Source organism: Jaculus jaculus, chromosome 1 (assembly GCF_020740685.1).
Source record: "Jaculus jaculus isolate mJacJac1 chromosome 1, mJacJac1.mat.Y.cur, whole genome shotgun sequence".
NCBI classification, from domain to species: domain Eukaryota; kingdom Metazoa; phylum Chordata; class Mammalia; order Rodentia; family Dipodidae; genus Jaculus; species Jaculus jaculus.
In genome coordinates this window covers 242550120-242573086 of record NC_059102.1, presented here as the reverse complement: position 1 = coordinate 242573086, position 22967 = coordinate 242550120, and the positions used below count along the sequence as shown (strand labels likewise).

The following is a 22967-nucleotide window of genomic DNA, read 5'->3' as shown; positions in this document are numbered from 1 at the left end:
GGCAAGTGAGCCAGAGAGCAAAGTGCCTGGCTCAAGGTCACCCCTGTCGTTAGGAGTAGGTCAGGGATTCTCACATGAGGATTGTTCTTAGTTCATCGACCCAACTGTCTTCTCAGAGATAACTTTTGTTAAACTGGGGAGTTGGGCTAGCCAAGGAGAGAGAGAGAGAGAGAGAGAGAGAGAGAGAGAGAGAGAGAGAGAGAAATGCTTTTCAGTTCCAGAGCTTGTGAGCCCCAATGGTGCCTGTAATAATACCCCCAGGCATTGCCCTGCCTGTGGTCCTAGGGTGTTAAGTGCGGGTGGCACCCAGCGCCATCCCCTGCCGGCCCTTCTGGGTTAACGTGCAGGTGTGTTGTGCCGGCCTGCAGGATGATCCAGGAGGAGAAGGAGTCCACTGAGCTGCGGGCTGAAGAGATCGAGACGCGTGTGACCAGCGGCAGCATGGAGGCCCTCAATCTGACGCAGCTGCGTAAGCGTGGCTCCATCCCCACCTCCCTGACCGCCCTGTCCCTGGCCAGCGCATCTCCTCCGCTCAGTGGCCGCTCCACACCCAAGCTTACCTCCCGCAGCGCTGCCCAGGACCTGGACCGAATGGGGGTCATGACCCTGGTAAGTCTGCACGGCAGTTGAGCAGCTCTGTGGTCCCGAGGCCCTGTGCTGGGGAGTGTACGTGGGACTCTTGCTTTTCTCCCATTAGGTCAGGTGTCCTTTTCCCATGACGATGGGCTAGCGCAGCAGCAAGCCCTTCTGGGTGGGGAAGGATCGGCGTTATCTTCCTCGCCCTCTCCACTGGATAAACACAAAAGGCTTAGTCTCTCCCTCTGCCCACCCGCTTCCTCTCCTCCAGAGGTGGCCCTGCCTCGCCTTCCCAGGCGGCTTGTTCTTATGTGGTACTCTTGCCAGTGCGGTGGAAGGCCCTGACGTCTCTGCTCTCCTCCTAAGCAGACTCACTCTTCTGTCTCTTCCAGCCCAGTGACTTGAGAAAGCACAGGAGGAAGCTGATGGTGAGTGCTCCTGATACCCGGGCACGAGTGGGCTACCAGCTCCCGGGCCCTGTCCTCTGGGCTTCTCCCCCAGGCCCTGGGGTCTGAGTGTACCTTGTGAGGGCCTCCCCCAGCATTCTCCGGTTTCCCACTCTTCTGCCTTGTCTGGGCTGGGTAGGCAGGCCCTGGCTCTCTCCCTCTATTCCCTGACAGCCCCACTGTCTGTTCAGTCGCCAGTGTCTCGGGAAGAGAACCGAGAGGATAAAGCCACCATAAAATGTGAGACTTCTCCTCCTTCCTCACCCAGGACGCTGCGGTTAGAGAAGCTTGGCCAGCCAGCCCTGAGCCAGGAAGAAGGCAGGAGGTGAGCGGGGCAGGCCCCACTTCCGGCCTCTGTCCCACGGTCATCTCATCACGCTCCCCCTGCCTCACCTGGCCGAGGGGCTTGGACTGCTTCATTTCTCTCTGAAACACCATCAGGGACGGACGTTCAAATGCCTCCCTTATTCACCTGCTTTGGCCACACTTCCTTGCCCCACCCCAGTGCTGACGCTCACGTTCTTCCTGAGCTCTACCTTCCATCTCTCCTGCTGTAATTGAAGTATGTTTCTTCTTATTCCACCCTCTCCTGGCTGTCATCCTGTAGTGCCCTGGAGGGTCAGGACAGCAACCCCAGCAGCAGCAACAGCAGCCAGGACTCCCTGCACAAGGGCGCCAAGCGCAAGGGCATCAAGTCGTCCATTGGCCGCCTGTTTGGGAAGAAGGAGAAGGGCAGGCTGATCCAGCTGAGTCGGGATGCCACGGGTCATGGTCTCTGCCCCCTGTGTAGCAGAGGGCTGGGTGGGCTTCGGGGAATCCGAAGCAGGCGGGTCTGCTTGGATCCGGCCTTCTTCGCCTGCCTCCTGGGGGCTAGTGGGTGGGAGCCACAGGTCTGCAGATTTCAGCTCCGGAGAGATGGCAGTTTTCTGAGGGCTCATGACGGGCCACATTGCCTTGTGAGGTGGTAGGCTCCTGTTGCCTAGAAGCGCCAGGCAGTGGCTGGTGGCCATTTACAGGGATTCTGTATCTAGTCAAAGCTTGACTTGCTGTAGCTACTTTCACGTCAGGACCTGCAGGTTTACAAACCTCCAGAATTTCTCTTAGAAGGGTCAGGTCTTGACTAGGTCTTACTTCTTGTGCATCTGGCTTTTCCAGGACTCACAGTATGAAGACATCTACTTATGGCTCCTGCATTCTTTTGCTCTTCTTCTTCTTCTTTTTTTTTATTTGCAGTAGTAGGGATTGAGTCTAAGCCCTTCTGTATGCTGGGAAAGCACCATGACCCTGAACTGTGTTATCTTCAGCCCCCTTTTTTATCTTTTAATTTGAGACAGGGTCTTATTAAGTTGCTTAGGCTGGCCTTGAAACTCAGTCTGTAGCTCAGGCTAGCCTCAAACTTGTGATCCTCCTGCCTCAGTTTCTGCATAGCTTGGGTTATAGAACTGTGTTACCAGTCTCTTTGGCTCTAGCTGTGGCGATTTATTTGACAGAGAAAGAGTAACACAGAGAGAGAATGGGCATGCCAGGGCCTCCAGCTGCTACAAACTCCAGACGCATGCGCCCCCTCGTGCATCTGGCTAACATGTATCCTGGAGAATCGAACCTGGGCCCTTTGGCTTTGCAGGCAAAAGCCTTAACCACTAAGCCATCTTTCCAGCCCTAGTTTGGCTTTTTATTGAGACAGGGTCTTGCTCTGTAGCCCAGGCTGGCCTCAAACTCATAGCAATCCTCCTGCCTCTGTATCCTGAGTGTTGGGATTATAAGCTTTGTAGTCATGCAGTTGGAGGAACTATAGTCATTGCTGTGGGGACTGAAGAGCAGGTCCTGCTTGGTGTGTGGGAGGTATTCAATAAATATTTGCTACCTCCCTCCCTTTCTCCATTTCTTCTTTCTTTTCTTCCTTCCCTTCTCCCTCCTTTTCTTTCCATCACCTCGCCAGTCTTTTGGTTATACATTTATTGAGTCACCCCAGTATAGCATAGTATGTGGGGGGCTGGGTGGGGCTCAGTGTCTAGTGAAAAGGATAAAATAGGGAGATGACTCTCCAATGGTGTCACAGTGGAGTTGGTTGCAGGAGCTTCAGGAATTGGCTGTGGCGTGGTGAGGACCGTGCGAAGGGCTCCCTCTGTCAGCAGCACTGAAACCCAAGCGTGGAGACCAGCTAGACTTAGCTAAGTCAAGATGAAGGGTGTGTGTGGGGGGTGGGAGAGGGTGCAGCCTGAGAAAGAGGAAGACGTGTAAGGCAGAGGGCAGTGTGTGCCATTCTATCTGCTCAAGTAAGAAGAACGAGGGCTGCCTAGCGTGGGCCAGATCCTAAGCCCAAGAAGAGGGTTAGCAGTTCCCCGAGGCCATGGAACATCGATGAATCATGCAGGAGAGGAGCTTGTTCAGCTAAAAGAAGGGAACCTTGGAACTCACATATATAATTAGACTTTCCTAGACCGTACATCACTTGGAAGGTGTGAACCTGAGCACAGCTAGCTGAGTGAGAAGGAAGACAGGGAAGGGGGTACCTTTGTTTGATATGGGGGTGTCTCATGAGGTAAAACAGGCAAGAGTGGAGTGTAGGGGTCTGATCAGTGGCAGAGACATTTTGGGCAAAGCTTATGATGTCATACTCTCTCCACCACCTGGGCACCTAAATCCAATAGCATCATGGACTGGTTTCCAGATTACCCACACCAGCTGCTCATGGGTACTGTAGAAAGTGGCCAGGACTGCAGTGAAGTATAAGATGCTGACCTTTGCCAGGCATTCTGTATGGTTCCACCATGAACCCAGGAGACCGCCAAAAATGTGTTTCCCTGTGTAGTCTGTGCAGGCAAGGGCATGTGGAGAAAGAGGTGGTGTGGAGGGAGCATACCCAGAGGAAGAGACTGGTGTGTAATCAACACACCTCGAGAAACTGTCCAGGACACAGATCTCTCTCTAGTTGTCCCACCCTGACCTTAGTAAAGATAATTCTCTGTGACCCTCACAGGCAACTTATGTCTGCTGTCTGGGTTTGCTTTGTACCTTGGCTTAGAGGAGGGCCAGGTTCTGTCTGGGATTTCAGGGTAGAGTAGCTCTAGTCCATCTGGCTGGAAAACACCCTGAGGGGTCTGATCCACCCAGTGCTACTCTGGAGCTGCCTTGGGTACAGGCCTTGGGTGAAGGCCTTGGGAACAACATGGAGTCCCCGTCACACTCCACCGGGTAGTCCTGTGCCGAGGGGGCCCCTGCTGTTTCTGCTGTGTTTCCCTGGCCCAGGCCAAGGGAAAAGCAGGGGACCTGTTAACACACTCATTTCTTCCCTTTCAGTTCTGCTAACAGACCCGGACCTCAGTCTTCAGGAACCCATGGTACCTGCCAAATTGGGGACCCAGGCAGAGAAGGACCGGCGACTGAGGAAGAAGTAAGAGCCTCAGGCCAGGCGCCAGTGGGTTGGGCCCGGGGCCCCCAGCTCCTTTTCTTCCCCTGATCCGTCATGGGGCTGAGCTTAGGGAGCCAGAGCCCAGCAATGCCCATTCTGAGCTTGGTCCACGTGGGCACATGAAGGCATCCTGGGTTGCGAGTGGGTTTTTAGGTTGATACTAGGGAACAGGAGGCAAGGGGCCTCTGGGAGAAGGATCCATGAGTCTCTGGCAGGGCAGATGGAGATGTCTGAGGCAGTGTATGAAGGGTCATGAGAGCCCCTTTGCGCTCTGGATGTGGAAAGATGTTCCTAACCACTTTTGGTGTCACCCTGCCTCAGGCATCGAGCAGAAGAGTTTGAGGGTGGGGAGCAGAGGAACGGCAATGCTTCCTCAGCCCAGCTCAGCTCAGCGTCCCCAGGAGCCGGCATGGTTGGGGGGAGGGGAGAAGGATTAGTTACCCAGTTGTTCCATTCCCACAAGACACCAGCTGCTTGAAGATGCCCGAAGAAAAGGAATGCCCTTTGCCCAGTGGGACGGCCCTACCGTGGTCTCCTGGCTGGAGGTGAGCCTGGGCAAGGGAGTCTGGGCTCTGGAGTCTGGAGGGAAGACCGTGTGGGGTTAGTGTACTGATTTCCCTATCATCGTCCAAGTCCAGATCATCCTTTCTAAACCTCCCAGACCACTGGTGTCCACTCTCAGCATCTGCTTTGCACCTGGCTTTGTTGGGACCATGACTCCCGAGTAGTGGATGGTGTCCTTACAACTTCCCCAGCTTGTTTCTCCCCTGCCAAAGTGTATATGTGCCCTATCAAGAATAAAGGGGGGCGGAGAGATGGTTTAGCAGTTAAGGCACTTGCCTGCAAGGCCAAAGAATCCAGATTTGGCTCCCCAGGGCCCACATAAGCCAGATGCATAAGTTGGTGCATATATCTGGAGTTTGTTTGCAGCCGCTAGAGGCCCTGACATGCCCATTTTCTCTCTCTCAAATAAATAACAAATTTTTAAAAAAATTATAAAGGGCCCAGTCATGGTGGTGCATGCCTCCTACCATTTAGAAGGCAGAGGTAGGAGGATTGCTGTGAGTTCAAGGCCAGCCTGAGAGTACATAGTGAGTTCCAGGTCAGCCTGGGCTAGAGTGGGACCCTACCTCAAGAAACCAAAAATATAAAAAATAAAAAAAATAAAGGGCTGAGCTGGGTATGCTGGCAGAGGCCGAGGTAGGAAGATCACTGTGACTTTGAGGCCAGCCTGAGGTACAAAATGAGTTCCAGGTCAGCTTGGGCTAGAGTCATACCCTGCCTTGAAAAATCAGAAACAAACAAAATAAAAAAAAAAATAAAGAGACCAATTACTGCAGTGTCAGACTTTCTTAGGGGATTGACTCCTCCGGCAGGCTTCCCCAGAAGCTAATTACCCAAATGATAATGAGAAAATCCTTTTGCCTTTTCAGACTTTGCAGTTTTATCTATGAAATGGGAATGTGAGGACTTCGGCTGTAGTCACCTCCATATTTCTAATAATCTCCATGCTATGCTGAGTTGCAGTGTAGAGGCCAGGAATGAGGCCTGGCCTTTGCCACTTGCTTGGTCTGGCCAAGCTCTTGGTGGTGGGGCACAGGCCTTAGGGCTAGGGGCTGAATTGTCCCTCTGTGCCTCATCTCTGCAGCTTTGGGTGGGGATGCCTGCTTGGTATGTGGCAGCCTGCCGGGCCAATGTCAAGAGTGGTGCCATCATGTCTGCCCTGTCGGACACAGAGATCCAACGGGAGATTGGCATCAGCAATGCCCTGCATCGGCTCAAGCTCCGGCTGGCCATTCAGGAGATGGTGTCACTGACCAGCCCCTCGGCCCCACCCACCTCCAGGACTGTGAGTGGCCTCCTTCACCCAGAAATTTACAGAGGCATAGTGTTGGTACAGTCTCCCATTGGCCTTCAGGAAGATGGTAGCTTTTTCCTTTCCTACTCTGACAACAATTACAGGTATCTGGGCCATTTTTAGGATAGAACTTCCGGGATTTGTGTTATGTACAGATTGGGTGAAGTAGAGGTGGGAGGCACTTACGTATTCTGTGCTAAGCAGCATGGCTACAGTGATAACAGAGAATCGTTTCTTCTCAAAGCTAGACAGTGTTTTGGGCTCTAGGCTATGCATGTGGGAGGAGCCAGGGGAAGGGAGTTTGACCCTTGCTGGGGATCTTGGAACCCCCCCCCCCCCCACCCAGGACCAGCAAGGTTTTCTCTCTGCCTGCAGTCTTCTGGGAATGTCTGGGTCACCCATGAAGAGATGGAAACTTTGGCCACATCCACCAAAACAGTGAGTCTGACCCTTGGCCTTAGGACCAGTGTTACCCAGGAAGATGCAGGGAAGGGTGTGGGATGTCAGAGAGGCTGGCAGTGACCTAATGTCCTTGATGCTTTAGCAACCCAGTTCTGTTCGCAGGGTGGAGGGTTGTTTGGGGGGGGATGTGAAGTTGAGACTAGTTAGTGTGCATGTTGGGGGAGCCTGTTTCAGGGGCCACAGCCTTACAGCACTGGGCTGCAGCGGGCCCTGCCCTGCTATGGACCTGAACTGCAGAATCCCTGCTCTTGGCTTGGTCCTTGGTGTAGGAACAAGGAGGGCTGGAAATGCCTGGCATCTAGCTGGTTCTCACTCAAGCCTAGGAGCTGTGGAAGTATGCTTTTGCCACACGCATTTGTTCCCCTCTCGCCACAAACTCGCATCAGCCTTCTGCTCTCACCTAACCATCCCAATAAGCTCTCCCACTAGCTACTGGGGCATTTCCCCCACCCTTTCCCCCCCACTTGGGTCTGGGTGGAGCTGCCAGGTTTCGTGACTTTCCTGTCTCCCCGACACGCGGCGCTCGGTCCTGCTAGGACAGTGAGGAGGGCAGCTGGGCTCAGGTAAGACTCTTCCCTTCTCAGATCCGCTCTCAGAAGATCCGGGCAGTGCCCTTCCAACAGGCTTTCTCACCACAACTAGCTGAGTCCCTGTGTCTGACGCCTCCTTGGCACACTTGAGGCAGTTTCTTCCTCCTGCCCTCCTCTCCCAGAGCTTCCCTGTGGCTCCTTGTTCTCGCTTCCCTGGGCGGAAAGTAAGGCGTGCTGGAGGGCTGGGCTCTAGCGCGCAGAAATCTACAGGTTGACTCTTCCTGTGAAAGATGAGACTTAAATCCATACAGTCCTGAAAGGGGCACTCTGGTGACGGAGCAAAGGCCCTTTATTCCCTGACACAGTGAGCAAGTATGTTTTGGGCAACTACCAGGCCAATTCTAAGCTTTCTGAATACAAAAATGAACAGCAAAACCCGCCTGGCAAGCAAGTGGGTAATGAGATAGTATCAATTAACTGTTTCAGAAATAGGGATAAGAAGGACAGTATCAACAAATAAACAAGGTGACACTGTTGGATAGGGGCAAGTGTGGCGGAAAGGAATGAAGCGTGGGGCAGCAGTGTTTGTGTTTACTGCGAGACCATCTCAGTCAGGTGGGCACACCAGCGACAGTGTGTCACATGGGAAACACTAGCAGAGGAAGAGGAGAAGTCGGAGAAATATACTGTTGAAGGAAAATTCCAGTTTCAGCAGCATCATAGAGTTTGATAATAAAATTTGAAGATAAGCAAAGTTTATATATTCTTTAGAAAAAGTATACATTGGCAATTATAAAACCTTCCCCCCCCCCTCCAATCCAAGTACTGACCAGGCCTGGCCTTTCTTAGCTTCCAGTGTCAGGTGTGTTCAGAGTGGTATGGCCACAGACAAAAACACATTTTTGTAGAGTAGGAGGGTGCTAGACAGAAACTCAGGGGCTACCTGTGGGGAACGGCTGGAGAGGAAAGGTGCCGTGCTGGCTCTGAACATGGACGCTAACTTCATTTTTAGCCTTAGTATGAGTTTATGTGACATCCAGTTTTACATGTGACAATGTTTATCAACAAAATAGAACTCTTCAATCCGAAAACATCAAGAGGGAAGGAGACGGGGGTGGTGGTGGTGGTGGTGGGGTTGCTGGCAAAACGGAATCTTTCTAAAAACGAGCGTGGTCAGGGAGGCCCTGCTCGTTCATGTCAGGAGCTGACATCTTGGTACAGGCTTCTCGAGCTGGGTGGGGGTAGGCGTGGGAGCATGCATGAATTCAGGACCTGGAGAATGCCTGGAGCAGAGGATCAGGCCTTAGGCAGTCACAGTGGCCACAGCCTGGCTAATCAAGCACAAGTGACTGTCCTTTGCTGCTGCCCTTTCTTTTTGGTCTTAACACTTAGCCTCTGGACTGCCAGGCCACCCGCAGTGGGGCTGGCATCCTTTGTCCCTTAGCAGGTCCACTGTAACCCAGCCTGTTTCCTGGGCCCGGCATACTTGAGGCTGTCTGAACACGAGGGAGGCGGATTGCTTGCACACCACCACACGTGCCTTCCAGAGTCAACAGAGAGCACTTGATAGTCTCTGCTGTTTGCACAACAGGCCTGTTCACTAGGGTGGATAATTAATACTGGAGTGGAGACAGCTTGTTTTGAGATTTTTAAATGTTTCCATTTGAAATCCCCCACCTTTCATCACTACTTGCCCTTCAGTGCAAAGAAGCTGCAATATTTTTTCTTTTTAAACTTTTTTTATTGACAACTTCCATAACCATAGACAATAAACCATGATAATTCCCTCCCCTCCTCCACTTTCCCTCTCACAGATCCACTCTCCATCATATCCCCTCCCCCTCTCAATTCGTCTCCCTTTTACTTTGATGTCATCATCTTTTCCTCCTATTATGAGGGTCTTGTGTAGGTAGTGGCAGACATCACAAGGTCATGGATATGCAGGCCATTTTGTGTCTGGAAGAGTGCATTGTAAGCAGTCCTACCCTTCCTTTGACTAAGAAGCTGGAGTGTTACTGAACTACCCGCCTTCCTTCATGGGTGGAGGGTAGATACAAGATATGCCAGCCACAGCCTAATGGCACTGCCTCCTCTCGATGGTCTTCTCCTCGTGTCCCCAGACCCTCGCCTATGGAGACATGAACCATGAGTGGATTGGGAACGCGTGGCTGCCCAGCCTGGGGCTCCCTCAGTACCGCAGCCATTTCATGGAGTGCCTGGTGGACGCACGCATGCTCGATCACCTCACCAAGAAGGACCTGCGCGTCCACCTGAAGATGGTCGACAGCTTCCATCGGTGAGCCAGGCTGGAGCCAGGGCCGCCTTCCTGGCATGGATCTGAGGGTTTGCCTCCAGGAATGGGCTGGTCCCTTAGCTTTTCTTTCCAGGGCCTGTTTTATGTGGCAATAGGTTTTCATGTTAGGAAAGTCTCTCTTACTGAATTCTTGTCTCGTTCTGAAGTTTGTGCATTTAAACCTTTCACCTCTAACCCTTGGGAAACGAGTCATTTCTCATTAGCACTATTTTTGCGATTTCCTTGTAGCTCCCAATGTCCTTGCTTGTCTTTGGGCTCACTGAATTCTCTGTCTTGACCCTGAAAAGGCTCACAGTGAAACCAGCATTGAATTTAGCTGTCTTATTCCCTCCAGGTTGAGGGGAAAGGTCTTCCTGAACCTTTGTATCCTTGATGGGAACCTCTCAGCTTTGGACCCACATCCTTTTGTGCAGTGTCACTAATCCTTGTCTCCTCTTAGCTGGAAAGAACTGCCCAACAGGGTCAGGTGGAGGTCCCAGGATGGCAACCTGTGGGCAGAATTTGGCCCACATTTTTTTTTTTTTTTGGTTATTGTTGTTTTGAGGCAGGGTCTCACTGTAGCCCTGGAACTCACTCTGTAGGTCCAGACTGGAACTCCCAATAATTCTCCTATCTCAGCTTCCTGAACACTGAGACTAAAGATGTGACCTGTTACAAGATTTTATACACACTTCTGGAATTCTGGTTTCTCTTGAAAGGTGGAAGCTTGGAATACACTGTAGTATGGAAATAGCCAACTGGAACGGAGCAGGTGCCCCTTTGGATCAGAGTGGGGCTCTTCCAGGTCCTCCAGTCCCTCCAGCCTGCTTCCCTCACTTGCCTTGTCTGCCTGGTGCCTGTAGGCAACTGAGCAAAATGAGTGGCAATGGGAGTTAATATGTTAGGCCATCCTTCACAGTCTCTAGCTTCTGGTAAACCCAGATTACTATTTATGCCAGGACTTTTTTCTTTTCCTGGTAGGGTCTCACTCTAGCCCAGGCTGACCTGGAATTCACTATGTAATCTCAGGGTGGCCTTGAACTCACAATGATCTTCATACCTCTGCTGGGATTAAGGGTGTGTGCCACCATACCTGGTTTATGCCAGGACTTTTGCCTTGAATAGATAATGAGACAGCAGGTGGTACTGCGGGCATATGGCTTTTCAAAGTTCTGCCAGGACTCTGTGGATGCCCACTAATTGATACCTCGTGGAATTTTAAACTTGGATAGGATCTAGCTGGCCTCTTTCACAGGCAAGCACCTTAACTGCTAAGCCATCTTTCCAGCCCCTCCTCATTTATTTATTTATTTTGGTTTTTTGAAGTAGGGTCTTACTCTTGCTCAGGCTGACCTGGAATTCACTATGGAGTCTCAGGGTTGCCTTGAACTCATGGCAATCCTTCTACTTCTGCCTCCCGAGTGCTGGGATTAAAGGCGTGCACTACCATGCCCAGCAAGCCCCCTACCACCACTTTTATGAGATAGAGAGAGAGAGAGAGAGAGAGAGAGAGGGAGGGAGGGAGAGGGAGGGAGGGAGAGAGAACTGGTGCACCAGGGCCTCCAGCCAGTGTAATCGAACTCTAGATGTGTGCGCCCCCTTGTGCTCATGTGCGACCTTACATGCTTGTGTCATTTTGTGCATCTGGCTCTATGTGGTACCTGGAGAGTCGAACATGGGTCCTTAGGCTTCACAGGCAAGCGCCTTAACTGCTAAGCCACCTCTCCATCCCTCTAGCTGGCCTCTTTATGGATGAGGAAACTGAGTCATAGGAAGGAATAGTCGCTTGGGGTGATGGCAGAGTGCAGGTAAGTCTGAGGACTCAAGTCCAGTGCTCTAGTGACCACACTGTCCTGAGGCTTGAGGTCCTTCTGAACCCAAAGAGCCATGTGAAAGCTGTGTTAAGGGGAAAGCTGTGTCCTCTCTCTTGCCCCCTCTCCTTTTGGGGCTAGAAAGGAATCTTTTGTCTTAGCATAGGAAGCACACCTGTCCCTCCTGGGTGATTGACAGGGCTAGGAAGATGGGTGCGCAAGTGAATTCCAAAAGCATGTGCCACTTTGTGCATCTGGTTTTATGTGGGCACTGGGGAATCGAACCTGAGTTGTTAGGCTTTGCAGGCAAGCACCTTAACTGCTGAGCCATCTCTAGCCTTAAAGAATTATTTCATATGTAACTAGTGTTTTTTCTTTTGAGGTAGGATCTCACTGTAGCTCAGGCTGACCCAGAACTCACTCTGTAATCCCACGGTGGCCTCAAACTCACACTTATCGTCCTACTTCTGCCTCCCAAGTGCTGGGATTAAAGGTGTGCGCCATCATGTCCAGGTCTCAGTTTTTTTTTTTGTTTGTTTGTTTTGTTTTTGATTTTTCAAGGTAGGGTCTCACTCTAGCCCAGGCTGACCCGGAATTCACTATGGAGTCTCAGGGTAGCCTTGAACTCATGGCAATCCTCCTATCTCTGCCTCCCAAGTGCTGGGATTAAAGGCCTGGCTCAGGTCTTGGTGTTTTAAGACAGGTTTTTACTCTATAGCCTAAGGTATCCTCAAACTTTTGGCATTCCTGTTGCCTCAGCCTCCCAGGCATTGGGAGCCTCTGTAACACTGGCCTCAAAAACATGTTTTTTTTTTTTTTTTTAATCCCAGCACTTGAGAGGCACAGCTTAAGAGGATTGCCGTGAGTTCAAGGCCACCCTGAGACTACAGAGGGAGTTCTGGGTTAGCGTGAGCTAGAGTGAGACCCTACCTTGAAACAAACAAACAAACAAAATATGACCTTGAGTTGAATCTGAGAGTTTTGTTTTTTTTTTTTTCTGCTGTCCTGGGGATTGAACCCAGAGCTTTGCCCATGTTAGGGAAGCACACTACTGCTGAAGTATGTACCCTCCCCCACCTTTTGTTGTTGTTGCTTTGGAAACAGGGTCTTATTTAGATCAGGCTGGCTTTGAATTTGCTGTGTAGCCACGGATGACCTGAACTCCGGATCCTCCTCCCTCCACCTCCCAAATGCTAGGGTTACAGGTCTGCACCATCACACTCAGCTTCCCCAGCATGCTCTCTCTCTCTTTGTCTCTATATCTACCTACCTATCTACCTATCTACCTACCTATCTATCTATCATCTATCTATCTATCTATCTATCTATCTATCTATCTATCTATCTATCTATCGTCTATCTATTATATTGAGATGACAGAGTCTCACTCATTAAGTTGGCTGACCTTGACTTGCACTCCTCTTATCCCAACCTCCTAAATAGCAGAGATCACAGCCTGTACCACCAGGGTCAGCGCTGGGAAAGCTCATTTAAGTATGATTCTTATGACAAGAATGGGATACTTGAACTCTTACCTTTACTGACAGAGGTAGCAACTCTGAGAGAGGGTGAGTGGTAGCGGCTCACTAAGCTGCGTGGAGACAGAAAGCGCTGAGATCCCACCACGGGCTGTATGCACTGTTGCGTCCACACAGCCACCCAAAGCTCTCACAAGCGGCTCACGGAATACACGTGTGGCTTGAGTAGAAAAGGGTTTCTTGAAGTGGTATGTCAAGCTATCAGTTACAGGCGGAAGGACTTCCTGAGTAGCGTAAGGGGAGAGAGGGAGGGAGCAACCTGCATAATTCTAATTTCATAAAGCCATTGCTTCAATAATAGTAAGAAACAGAGTGCTGGAGAGACGGCTTAGCAGTTAAGGCGCTTGCCTGCAAAGCCAAAGGACCCAGGTTCAATTCCTCAGGACCCATGTAAGCCAGATGCACAAGTTGGTGCATGTATCTGGAGTTCGTTTGCAGTGGCTGAAGGCCTTAGGCCACCCATTTTTTTCTTTTTTTGAGGTAGGCTCTCATTGTATCCCAGGCTGACCTGGAATTTACTATGTAGTCTCAGGGTGGCCTTGAGCTCACGGTGATCCTCCTACCTCTGCCTCCTGAGTTCTGGGATTAAAGGTGTGATCCCCTGTGCCCAGCATCATACCCATTCTGTCTCTCTATATATCTGCCTCTCTCTCAAATAAATAAAAATAAAATCCAAAAAAAAAAAAAAAAAGGAGTTGGGAGGTACTTTTCTGTTCTCTTCCTCTGTGGATTGGAAAACCCAGAAAGCGGAAGACAAAGTTAAGAACTATGTTGTTAGTTCTCCTCAAATGGAATGAGCTGCCTTGAGAAGGAAAGGGGGCTGTTTATCATTGGAGGGGTCCCAGTGCTGCTCCGTGACTGCTGTGCAAGTGCCAGAGGGTAAAGCTTCAATTAGGAGGAGCTTGGACTCTGGAGTCCCTTTTAACCCATAGAATTTGTGGTTCTTTTCCTGGCTTATCATTTATTCACTACTTATTATCACCTCGTAGCCTTAAAGTATACTTTGTAATTTATATAAATTGCTGCATTTGATCATTAAGCATTTAAAGAGTACCTGTAATGGCTTAGAGAAGATTTTAGACTAGTGAACACAGCAGAGTTCCTTGTCCTCCTGGAACTTACATTCTAAGTTGGAGTAACAGGAACGGTAAGTATATTGTATGTTAAGAGATTAAAAGTTCCAGGAAGGGCTGGGGAGATGGTTTGGTGGTTAAGGCACTTGCCTGTGAAGCCTAAAGACTCTGGCTCAGTTCCCCAGTAACCACATAAGCCAGATGCACATGGTGGTTCATGCATTTGGAGTTCATTTGTGGTGGCTGGTGCCCCCATTCTCTCTCCACCTCCTCTCTCTCTCTGCCTCTTTCTCTCTCAAGTAAATAAAAGATAAAATAGGTATTTTTTAAGTTCCATGAAAAAGTTAGATGAATTTAATTAAAGTGGGAGTATGGAGTGGGGGTGATAATAATGATGGTATAGATTTTTATAAATGTTTTATTTTTTTGAGAGAGACAGAGGAGAGAATATGGGCCCACCAGGTCCTCCAGCCACTGCAAATGAACTCCAGATGCCTGCATCACCATGTGCATCTGGCTTACATGGATCCTGGGGGATCAGATCTAGGTCCTTTGGCTTTGCCGGCAAGCCCCTTAACCACTAAGCAACCTCTCCAGCCCTGATTTATTTTCTTTTGAAGCAGGGTCTCATTCTAACCCAGACTGTCCTGGAGCTCACTATGTAGCCCAGGCCGGCCTTGAACTTATGGTGATCCTCCTCCTTCAGCTTCCTGAATGCTGGGATTATAGAAATGAGCCACCATACCCAGGGATGGTATAGTTTTAAATCTGGATGAGCTGGGTATAAAAAAGGTGCATGCCTTTAATCCCAGAACTTGGGAGAAAGAAGTAGGAGGATCACCATTAGTTAGTTTGAGGTCACCCTGAGACTACATAGTGAATTTCAGGTCAGCCTGGACTAGAGTTAAACCCTACCTTGACCTCTTCCCCTCCCCACCAAATAAAAATCTGGTGAGCAAGCTGACTTGAGAAGGAGACATTTGAGGAAAGATTTACAGGTAGAAAGGAGAAGAGTGAGCTATGCAGCAGGCTGGGAGAGGCATGTTCCAAGCAGAGGAAGCAAATAGTGCAGAAGCTCTGAGGTCTGCAAGGCTGTCTTCCCAGAAAGCCTGGAGCAGGAGGATCAGCTGAGGGAAGGCCTGATGGATCAGGGAGCAAATTTTGAAGCCTCTTGTAGGCTACTGAAAAGTCTGAGTAGAATGAAGGCATCATCTTCCTTTTTCTTTTTCTTTGACCTATACGTGGCAGTGGTCTTTGCTATTCCAGTGCCTGGATGCAAGGGACATGTCGATTTTATTCAAAGCCTTGTTTCCCACCAGGTGTTAGTCTGTATTCTACTGCAGTAGCATACCAGATATGTTTAACTGAAGGGATGATGGATTTATTTTGGCTTATGGTTTCGGTCCATTTTGGTGGGGAGGACATGGTGGAGTGGAGCAGCAGTTCACATCATGGTGGCCAGGACATGGAAATAAAGAATGCCTGGGCTCCAGAGCTCTCTCCTTCCCCCCTTTTATTCCATCTGGTCCCCAGCCATGGGATGGTGCTGCCCATACTCAGAGGGGTCTTCCCTTCTCCCTTAACCCTCTCTGAAAATGTCTTTGAAGTCCCAACCAGTGGTGTACTTGTCTAATCACCTAGCTGCTTCTCATTCCAATCAAGTGGGCAATCAAGATTATCACCGGGCTCCCTCACTGGGGAGTGGAGAGAGGGAGGTGACTGGGGAGCATGAGGGGTTTGGGCTGCTCTGTGTTCTGGAGGCAGTGGGTTTGGGCCCAGTGTGGCTGGTGCAGCATGAGGGGCAGGTGGGCAGGGATGTGGCTGCACTGCGGCCCTGGCTCAGGAGCCATGTATCTACAGAACCAGTCTTCAGTATGGCATCATGTGTCTGAAGAGGCTGAATTATGACCGGAAGGAGTTGGAGAAGAGGCGAGAGGAGAGCCAGCATGAGATCAAGGGTAAGCTGGCCAGGCCTGGAGGAGCTTGTGGTCCTTGCCTTGGGCCCAGTGGAGAGGAAGGAACTCGGGGATGTGCCAACTCAGATAGCTCATACCTGTTTGACGACAGTTCACAGGCAGTCTGTGCTGCCACTCCTTCCCCCATACGGTGGCCACAGACCAGACGGATGTGATGGATGCCCTGGGATGGGGTTTTAGACTGGTGTGCTCATAGGAGTGGGTGATCTGGGAGGAGTTGGATGGGCAAGAGGTGGGTTGTGGAAACGGAGAGTTGAAAGAATAAGGAAGCAGGGCTGGAGAGATGGCTTAGCAGTTAAGTGCTTGCCTGTGAAGCCTAAGGACCCCGGTTCGAGGCTCCATTCCCCAGGACCCACGTTAGCCAGATGCACAAGGGATGCATGCGTCTGGAGTTCATTTGCAGTGGCTGGAGGTCCTGGTGTGCCCATTCTGTCTCTTTCTCTCTGCCTCTTTCTGTCTGTCGCTCTCAAATAAATAAATAAATAAAATTAAAAAAAAATAAACAGAAAAAATTAAAAAAAAAAAGAATCAGGAAGCAACTGTGGCCTGCAGTGAGGGGATGCTGAATGCAGGACTCCAGAGAGAAAACTGGGGGCCTGCTGGCCTTATCCCAAGTGCTTCCAGCTGGCAGAGGTGGAGTTCTTCATGGAGGACAGAAGGAAGATGTAGGAAGTTGGAGGATAGGTGGGAACTAGAGAGAAGGATGAGTGAACTCTGGGTCTAAGGAACTCTGCTCCTGTAACTGGAGAGTTGTGGGCCAAACCTGCTGTCTGTTTTTGTCCCCTTCTTCCCTGCTCTCCAGATGTGCTGGTCTGGACCAATGATCAGGTGGTTCACTGGGTGCAGTCTATCGGGCTTCGGGACTATGCAGGAAACCTACATGAGAGTGGTGTGCACGGTGCTCTGTTGGCCCTGGATGAGAACTTTGACCACAACACATTGGCCTTGGTCTTGCAAATCCCCACACAGAACACTCAGGTGACAACCCTCAGTCATATCCTCTCTCTTTCTTTCTCTTTCAGAGACTTAATGTTTTTTCTGTGTAACTCCAGCTCCTCCCAACTCCATCCCATAGCTGAACCTTTCATTTTCTTGACTCGGTTCTTATATCTGACTTTTTGTAGAGAACTAACCCTGAGCCCCATGGGGATCAGAGCACCATAGCTCTTTGGTCTGCCACCCTAAGGATCTGCACTTGGGCCCCCAGGCTTCAGCAAACTAAACACACCAGTGAGCCTGGAGTCTTTCCACAGTAGGACTTTGTCTGCCTGTCAACAGCTCAAAAGATTAGACATTGTCTTAAATTATATTTCATAACTATGGTGCTGTTATCCAAGAATATATCTAAATTCCCTTGACCCTGTTTATTTTTGGCCTTTATAACTTCCTGTGGGTAATGGATTCTAGAATCACTACCAGTTGTGTAAAGTACTTCCTGATTTTATTTGTTCTAAATCTGCCTCTGCCAGGCTCCCCTTGGGGAAGGAACAACCTCCTTTATTTTGTTTTGGTGAGGATGTTTGTATTTGACCAGTTCTCGCCTTTTATGAGAACTGTGAATTTTATAAACTCTGATTATATTCCCTTTGGGCCCAAGCCTTTGTCTCTCCAAACAGAATGGTTTTAATTCTTTTAGCCTTCCCTCTAATAGAGATGGTGTTGTCCCTGATCATTTTAGCTGCCCTTGTCTGGACTGTTTGCAGCTGTCATATTGCTTTTGAAATTTAGCCACTAGGCTGAACAGGCTATTCTGGGAGCAGACACGTTTTGACTTGAAGGAGGTCGGGATGTGTTGTCTCCTAGTTCTGGGAGGTGGGTTGGTCTTGGAGGCAATGGCAGCATACCGGGCCAGTGCATTGTATAGGCTCTCTGCTGTGACCCCCTCCTAGCCAGTCAGAACAGATAACAGATAACATGGCACCTTCCTTCTCTAAGAACAACGTGGGTTTCCCTCAAATGCAGCTTTTCTTCACTTGTCCACCTCCAACCTCGTGGGCATGTTTCCTGTTTGCTCACCTGGCTCTGTGAGATATTCCTACAGGTGGTATGATCTAGTTCATCTTTACTACCTAGAGGATATTTGAGATGTTTCCATACTTTTTCTTTCAGATCATTTGTAAAACATAATGTTCTCCATTCCTGATCAGACTATCCTGAATTCTGTATTTATGATTCCCCCCTAAGAATGGGCTTTTCTCTACTTCCAGTCTCAAAATGTATACTAATTTTCCTGGTCATTTAGTTACTGCTGATAGTGGTATCTGACCCAGTATAGAATCCTTCATTTACAATGGTTGAAAATACCTGATGACAGAGTTTTGAAAATACTCCTGTTCCTGGCAATTTTCCCTTCCTTCCTTCCCTCTTTCCTTCCTTCCTTCTTTCTTTCCTTTCTTCTTCCCTTCCTCTCTCTCTCCCTCCCTCCCTCCCTTTCTTTTCTTTCTTTCTTTCTTTCTTTTTTGAGGAAGGGTCTCACTCTAGCTCAGACTGACTTGGAATTCATAATGAAGTCTCAGGTTGGCCTTGAACTCACTGCGATCCTCCTACCTCTGCCTCCCGAGTGCTGGGATCAAAGGTGTGCGCCACCACGCCTGCCTCCCTGGTAATTTTCTTAATGGGTTACTTTCTTTGGAGGCCTAGACAAAGACTCCGTGTCATGCAGTCCAGACTCAATATCCACTACTGAGCAGTATTCCCACTTTGAGTTCACGATGGGGACCCTTGTCAGATGTGTACATTTAGTCAACGCAAGTTTTGCTGACCCACGGTGTCTGTGCTTCTTTCCCTCCTCTTGCCCTCACTAGTGTGTCTGGCACATGTGTCTGGAGTTCATTTGCAGCGGCTGGAGGCCCTGGTGCACCCATTCTCTCTCCTCTCTCTCTGCCTCTTTCTCTTTCTGTTTGTTGCTCTCAAATAAATAAATAAAAATAAACAAATCAAAAAAATCCTATGGCTGGGCGAGGTGGTGCACACCTTTAATCCCAGCACAGAAGGTAGAGGTAGAAAGATCACTGTGAGTTCAAGGCCACCCTGAGACTACATAGTGAATTCCAGATCAGCCTGGGCTAGAGTGAGACCCTACCTGAAAAACAAACAAACAAAAACAAAACAAGCATATGGCTTACAGTTTAACTTCTAAGGTAGAGCACTACTTCAGAAAGTACAATTGCTTGAAGAAGTAACCCCAGGAGGTATGTGAGGTTTCCAGTTGGCAGAAGTACCAAAATCCCACCCCTATCTTTGCCCTTGGGCTCTAGGAAGCAGTTGAAAGATGGCATAAAGGCCATTAACAATAGCCTTTGTCACCCCCCCCCCCCCAATCTCCTCATGGCTATCAGGCTCGCCAGGTGATGGAAAGAGAGTTCAATAACCTGTTGGCCTTGGGTACAGACCGGAAGCTGGATGAGGTAAGTATTTGAATGTGAATTTGGGTCTTAGGGACTTGGTCATCATTGGCTGGTTGGATGGAGGTTCATGAGTTCTCCTTCCTCTGGGCTGATGAGTAGTGGCCTGGCCTAGGGGAGGAGAGCAGAGGGGAAGGGGATTGGTATAGACTGGGCAGGCTGGCTCATCACTGGGTAGCAGTGGGATGTGGAAAAGTCTCTGTGAAACTAGTATAAAAATAGAAAGCCCAGTCAGGCTGGTGGCACACTCCTTTAATTTCAGCACTCAGGAGGCAGAGGTAGGAGGATTGCTATGAGATTCAAGGCCAGCCTGAGACTACAGAGTGAGCCCAGGTTAGCCTGGGCTAGAGTGAGACTCTACCTTGAAAAATTAAAAACCAGAAGGCCCAGTATATTTAGACTTCTAGCATCTTCCTTCTCTGGGCCCAGCCCTCCCAGCCATGCAGGGTCAAAGGTCTTCCCCAGAGGATATATCTTTGACCATGTAAAGACATGTATCCTATACCCCACCATATCTCTCCCTGCTCAGTGAGAGTGCAGAGCCTGTCCTTCAGTAGTGTGACATTTGGGGACAGACTGTTGAGATGATGAGTGACAACTATGCTTTCTGCTCCTTCGGGTAGTCTGACACAGCCCAGTCTCTTGTCATCCCAGATCTTTCTGTAGCTTCACTCTTTTAAAAAAAAAAAAAATTTCATTTTATTTTTATTTATTTATTTCTTTGACAGACAAAGAGAGAATGGGCACGCCAGGGCCTCCAGCCACAGCAAATGAACTCCAGACACACGTGCCCCCTTGTGCATTTGGCTAACGTGGGTCCTGGGAAATCGAACCTGGGTCCTTTGGCTTTGCAGGCAAATGCCTTAACCTCTAAGCAATCTCTCCAGCCCTAGCTTCACTCTTTCATTCACTCTGCATCACATTAAAGCTGTCCTCTCAGCCCTTCTGGTCTGCAAAAACCATGCTTTGACCGTGACTCCATCAGACCTTCCCTTTAGGTTCAAGGGAGACCGTGGTGTCCTGAGCCCTAATATACCCTGTGGAGATACCAGAGATCACAACTCGGCCCTGCCACCTCTTTCCTTGTCTTCCTCTTTATTCATTTTCTTGTCATCAACCTTGTCTGCCCTTGCCAGTCAGGTCTTCCATAGTTGGCTTGGCTCTAAGCAAGTTAAAAAAGAGCTGAAAATAGCTTCTCCATCTTCAGATCCTCCTAAACTCGGGAATAGGACTCCTGCTCAGGGAGTCAAATGCCATTTATTCATTCAACAAGTAGTTAGTGTGTGCCAACAGTATCCCCAGACAGTACGCAGGAGCTGGGGGATACATTATTTTTGCCACATGAAGCATAGAATTGAGGCAGATGTGAGGTTTTGTTGTTATTTAGTGGCACTGGAGATTGAATCCACAGCCTTGCACATGCTAGCAAAGGCACTACACTGAGCCACTCCCCAGCCCGAAGCCTAGAACTTGAAAGAGGAGGAAATGAAAGGATCCCAGGTAAGAAATGAGGAGACAAGGGAAGGGAAGAAAAGAGAAGGCAGGGAAAGAGATAGCAATGAAATAATATTCTAAAGTCCGTGTGAAAATGCTACCGGGACATGTCTTCTGATAGAGAAGTACCTGGTGCTAATAATTGATTAGAACATTTGGTAACCCCACAGCGGCATAGATAGCAAGTCCTAAGGGGCTGATGATGGGAGGGGTTGTTGAGGCAAAAACAAGCAGTTAAGAGTCCCTATTCCTGTTGGTTCCATTCTGCCTATACCCTGGGGCCTGCACAGTTCTGAGAACAAAGGCATGGAGGATGAAGCATGGCTACAACGCCGGGTGAGGTGGCTCTGAAAGGTGGGATGGCTTGGGCATTGTGGCCCTGGGTGCCTGTTGGCAGAGATCAATGCCTTTTTTTTAATTTTTATTTTTTGAGGTATGGTCTCACTAGTTCAGGCTGACCTGGAATTCACTATGTAGTCTCAGGGTGGCCTCGAACTCATGGCCATCCTCCCGCCTCTGCCTGGCTGGCAGAGAGCAATTTTGGAGACTTGGTGGGCATTGGTGAGGGGCAGATGGTGGAGGCTACCCACTATGTTCTTTGGAGGAGCATATGTCTGGGTCATCTGCCTGACCCATTGCTGTCACAGTGGTATAGGTGATCCCAGTGGTATAGGTGGCCTGAAAAATAGGTGGGACAGATACTCTTATTCTCATTTTATAGACAAGGAAACTGAAGCCTCAAGATCACACTGCCAGTAATGTGGCTGAGCCAAGATGGCAACCCTGATATCAGGACTCCTGACACAGTGCCTATCTAGCATACCTGGGTGCTCACCTTGTTGAGGCCCCAGAAGGACAGGAGAGCAGTGTAGAGGCTGGCCAGTGCCTTCCCATGGACAGGCCTGGAAGAGGACTACCTTGAGAAATCAGTGAGCTTCCGAGTCTCAGGTGGGGAAGGCTGGGGTGGGCAGGAAAGCAGAGTTGGGCTGGAGAGATGGCTTAGTGGTAAAGGTGCTTGCCTGCAAAGCCAAAAGACCCAGGTTCGATGCCTCAGTACCCACGTAAAGCCAGATGCACAAGGTGGCGCATGTGTCTGGAGTTCTGAAGTGGCTAGAGGCCCTGGCTTGCCCATTCTCTACCTGCCCCTTTCTCTGACTCTCATAACTAACTAAATAATAGCCTTTAAAATATTTTAAAAAGAAGAGTAGAGTTCACTGCTGGACGGCAGCTCTTGTAAGAGGATAGCCTTTCTGACCCTGCACAGGGGCCATTTCAGGGACCCACAGGCCCTGGTAGTCATACACTTCAGAGTGGGGCATTTTACGCATGGGTTAGAAAGGGGAAGTGCCCTTGTGCCCTTCTTTCCAAGTGCACCTGAGCAGTACCCCAAGACCCCGCCGCGACTGCCCTCCCCTAGGCAGAGAGAGTGACAAAGCCACCGTGCCCCCGAGCCTCTCTGATCGTCCCCCTCCGTGCAGGGAGAAGACAAGGTGTTCCGCAGGGCGCCCTCCTGGAGGAAGCGCTTCCGGCCTCGGGACCACCACAGCGGTGGCATGCTGGGCACCTCAGCCGAGACCCTGCCCGCAGGCTTCCGCGTGTCTACGCTGGGACCACTGCAGCCGCCACCGGCTCCGCCCAAGAAGATAATGCCCGAAGGTGGGTGCCGGGGCTGGCAGGCTGGGCGCTGCTGAGCCCGGGGGCGCGGAGCTAGGGCCGGGGGGAGAGGGGCGAGGCTCGCTCGCTCGGGGGCTGATGCTGCGCACTTAGGACTGCGGCGGGAGGCTGGCGGCCGGCCGGGCCCCGCGGAAGCGTCCCGCGGGCGGCGGGCGGGCGAGCCCCGGGCCGGCGCCGGCGTGCGCGCTCACTAACCTGCGCTCTGTGTGTTCTCCCGCGGCTGCCGACTCCCTCCTCCCAGCCGGGACGGCGGGGGCGCCGAGACTGGAGCCCTCCACGGTTCGGACCTACTCCTGCTGACCCCCACCCTCCCGCCCGCCTGCCCGCCCCGGGTCTGACGGGGGTGCGCCCCCGGCTCGGGGTAAGTGGGCCGGGCCTGGGGCGCAGGCGCTCGGCTCCTCCGGCCGCCGGCCAGGCCCG

The 22967-nt window shown here is 50.4% G+C and overlaps 1 protein-coding gene and 1 long non-coding RNA gene across 6 annotated transcripts in view; one reads left to right on the top strand and one right to left on the bottom strand.

The window, feature by feature from the left end:
- The window catches only part of Ppfia4 (PTPRF interacting protein alpha 4), a 52784-nt gene that overhangs the window by 29442 nt on the left and 375 nt on the right, over positions 1-22967 (top strand). For 2 of the 5 annotated variants that reach the window (XM_045146909.1, XM_045147215.1), the window contains exons 15-29: positions 369-609; positions 969-1004; positions 1214-1347; positions 1630-1793; positions 4323-4416; positions 4898-4979; positions 6083-6283; positions 6668-6730; positions 7291-7317; positions 9405-9580; positions 15860-15957; positions 16778-16953; positions 19314-19382; positions 22352-22529; positions 22789-22872. In XM_045146909.1, coding sequence (XP_045002844.1) covers positions 369-609; positions 969-1004; positions 1214-1347; positions 1630-1793; positions 4323-4416; positions 4898-4979; positions 6083-6283; positions 6668-6730; positions 7291-7317; positions 9405-9580; positions 15860-15957; positions 16778-16953; positions 19314-19382; positions 22352-22529; positions 22789-22847 — 1798 coding nt within the window. In that variant the 3' untranslated portion in view covers positions 22848-22872. Of the gene's footprint in view, positions 1-368; positions 610-968; positions 1005-1213; positions 1348-1629; positions 1794-4322; positions 4417-4897; positions 4980-6082; positions 6284-6667; positions 6731-7290; positions 7318-9404; positions 9581-15859; positions 15958-16777; positions 16954-19313; positions 19383-22351; positions 22530-22788; positions 22873-22967 lie in introns of those variants that run through there. The other 3 variants (XM_004670713.2, XM_045147059.1, XM_045147138.1) reach the window with 3 other exon arrangements.
- Positions 9189-22842, bottom strand: LOC123460098. Its single transcript, XR_006636785.1, has 4 exons — positions 22743-22842; positions 21709-21892; positions 12924-13150; positions 9189-10444 (listed from the first exon to the last, which is right to left on the bottom strand). It is a non-coding gene; the product is annotated as an uncharacterized LOC123460098 (long non-coding RNA).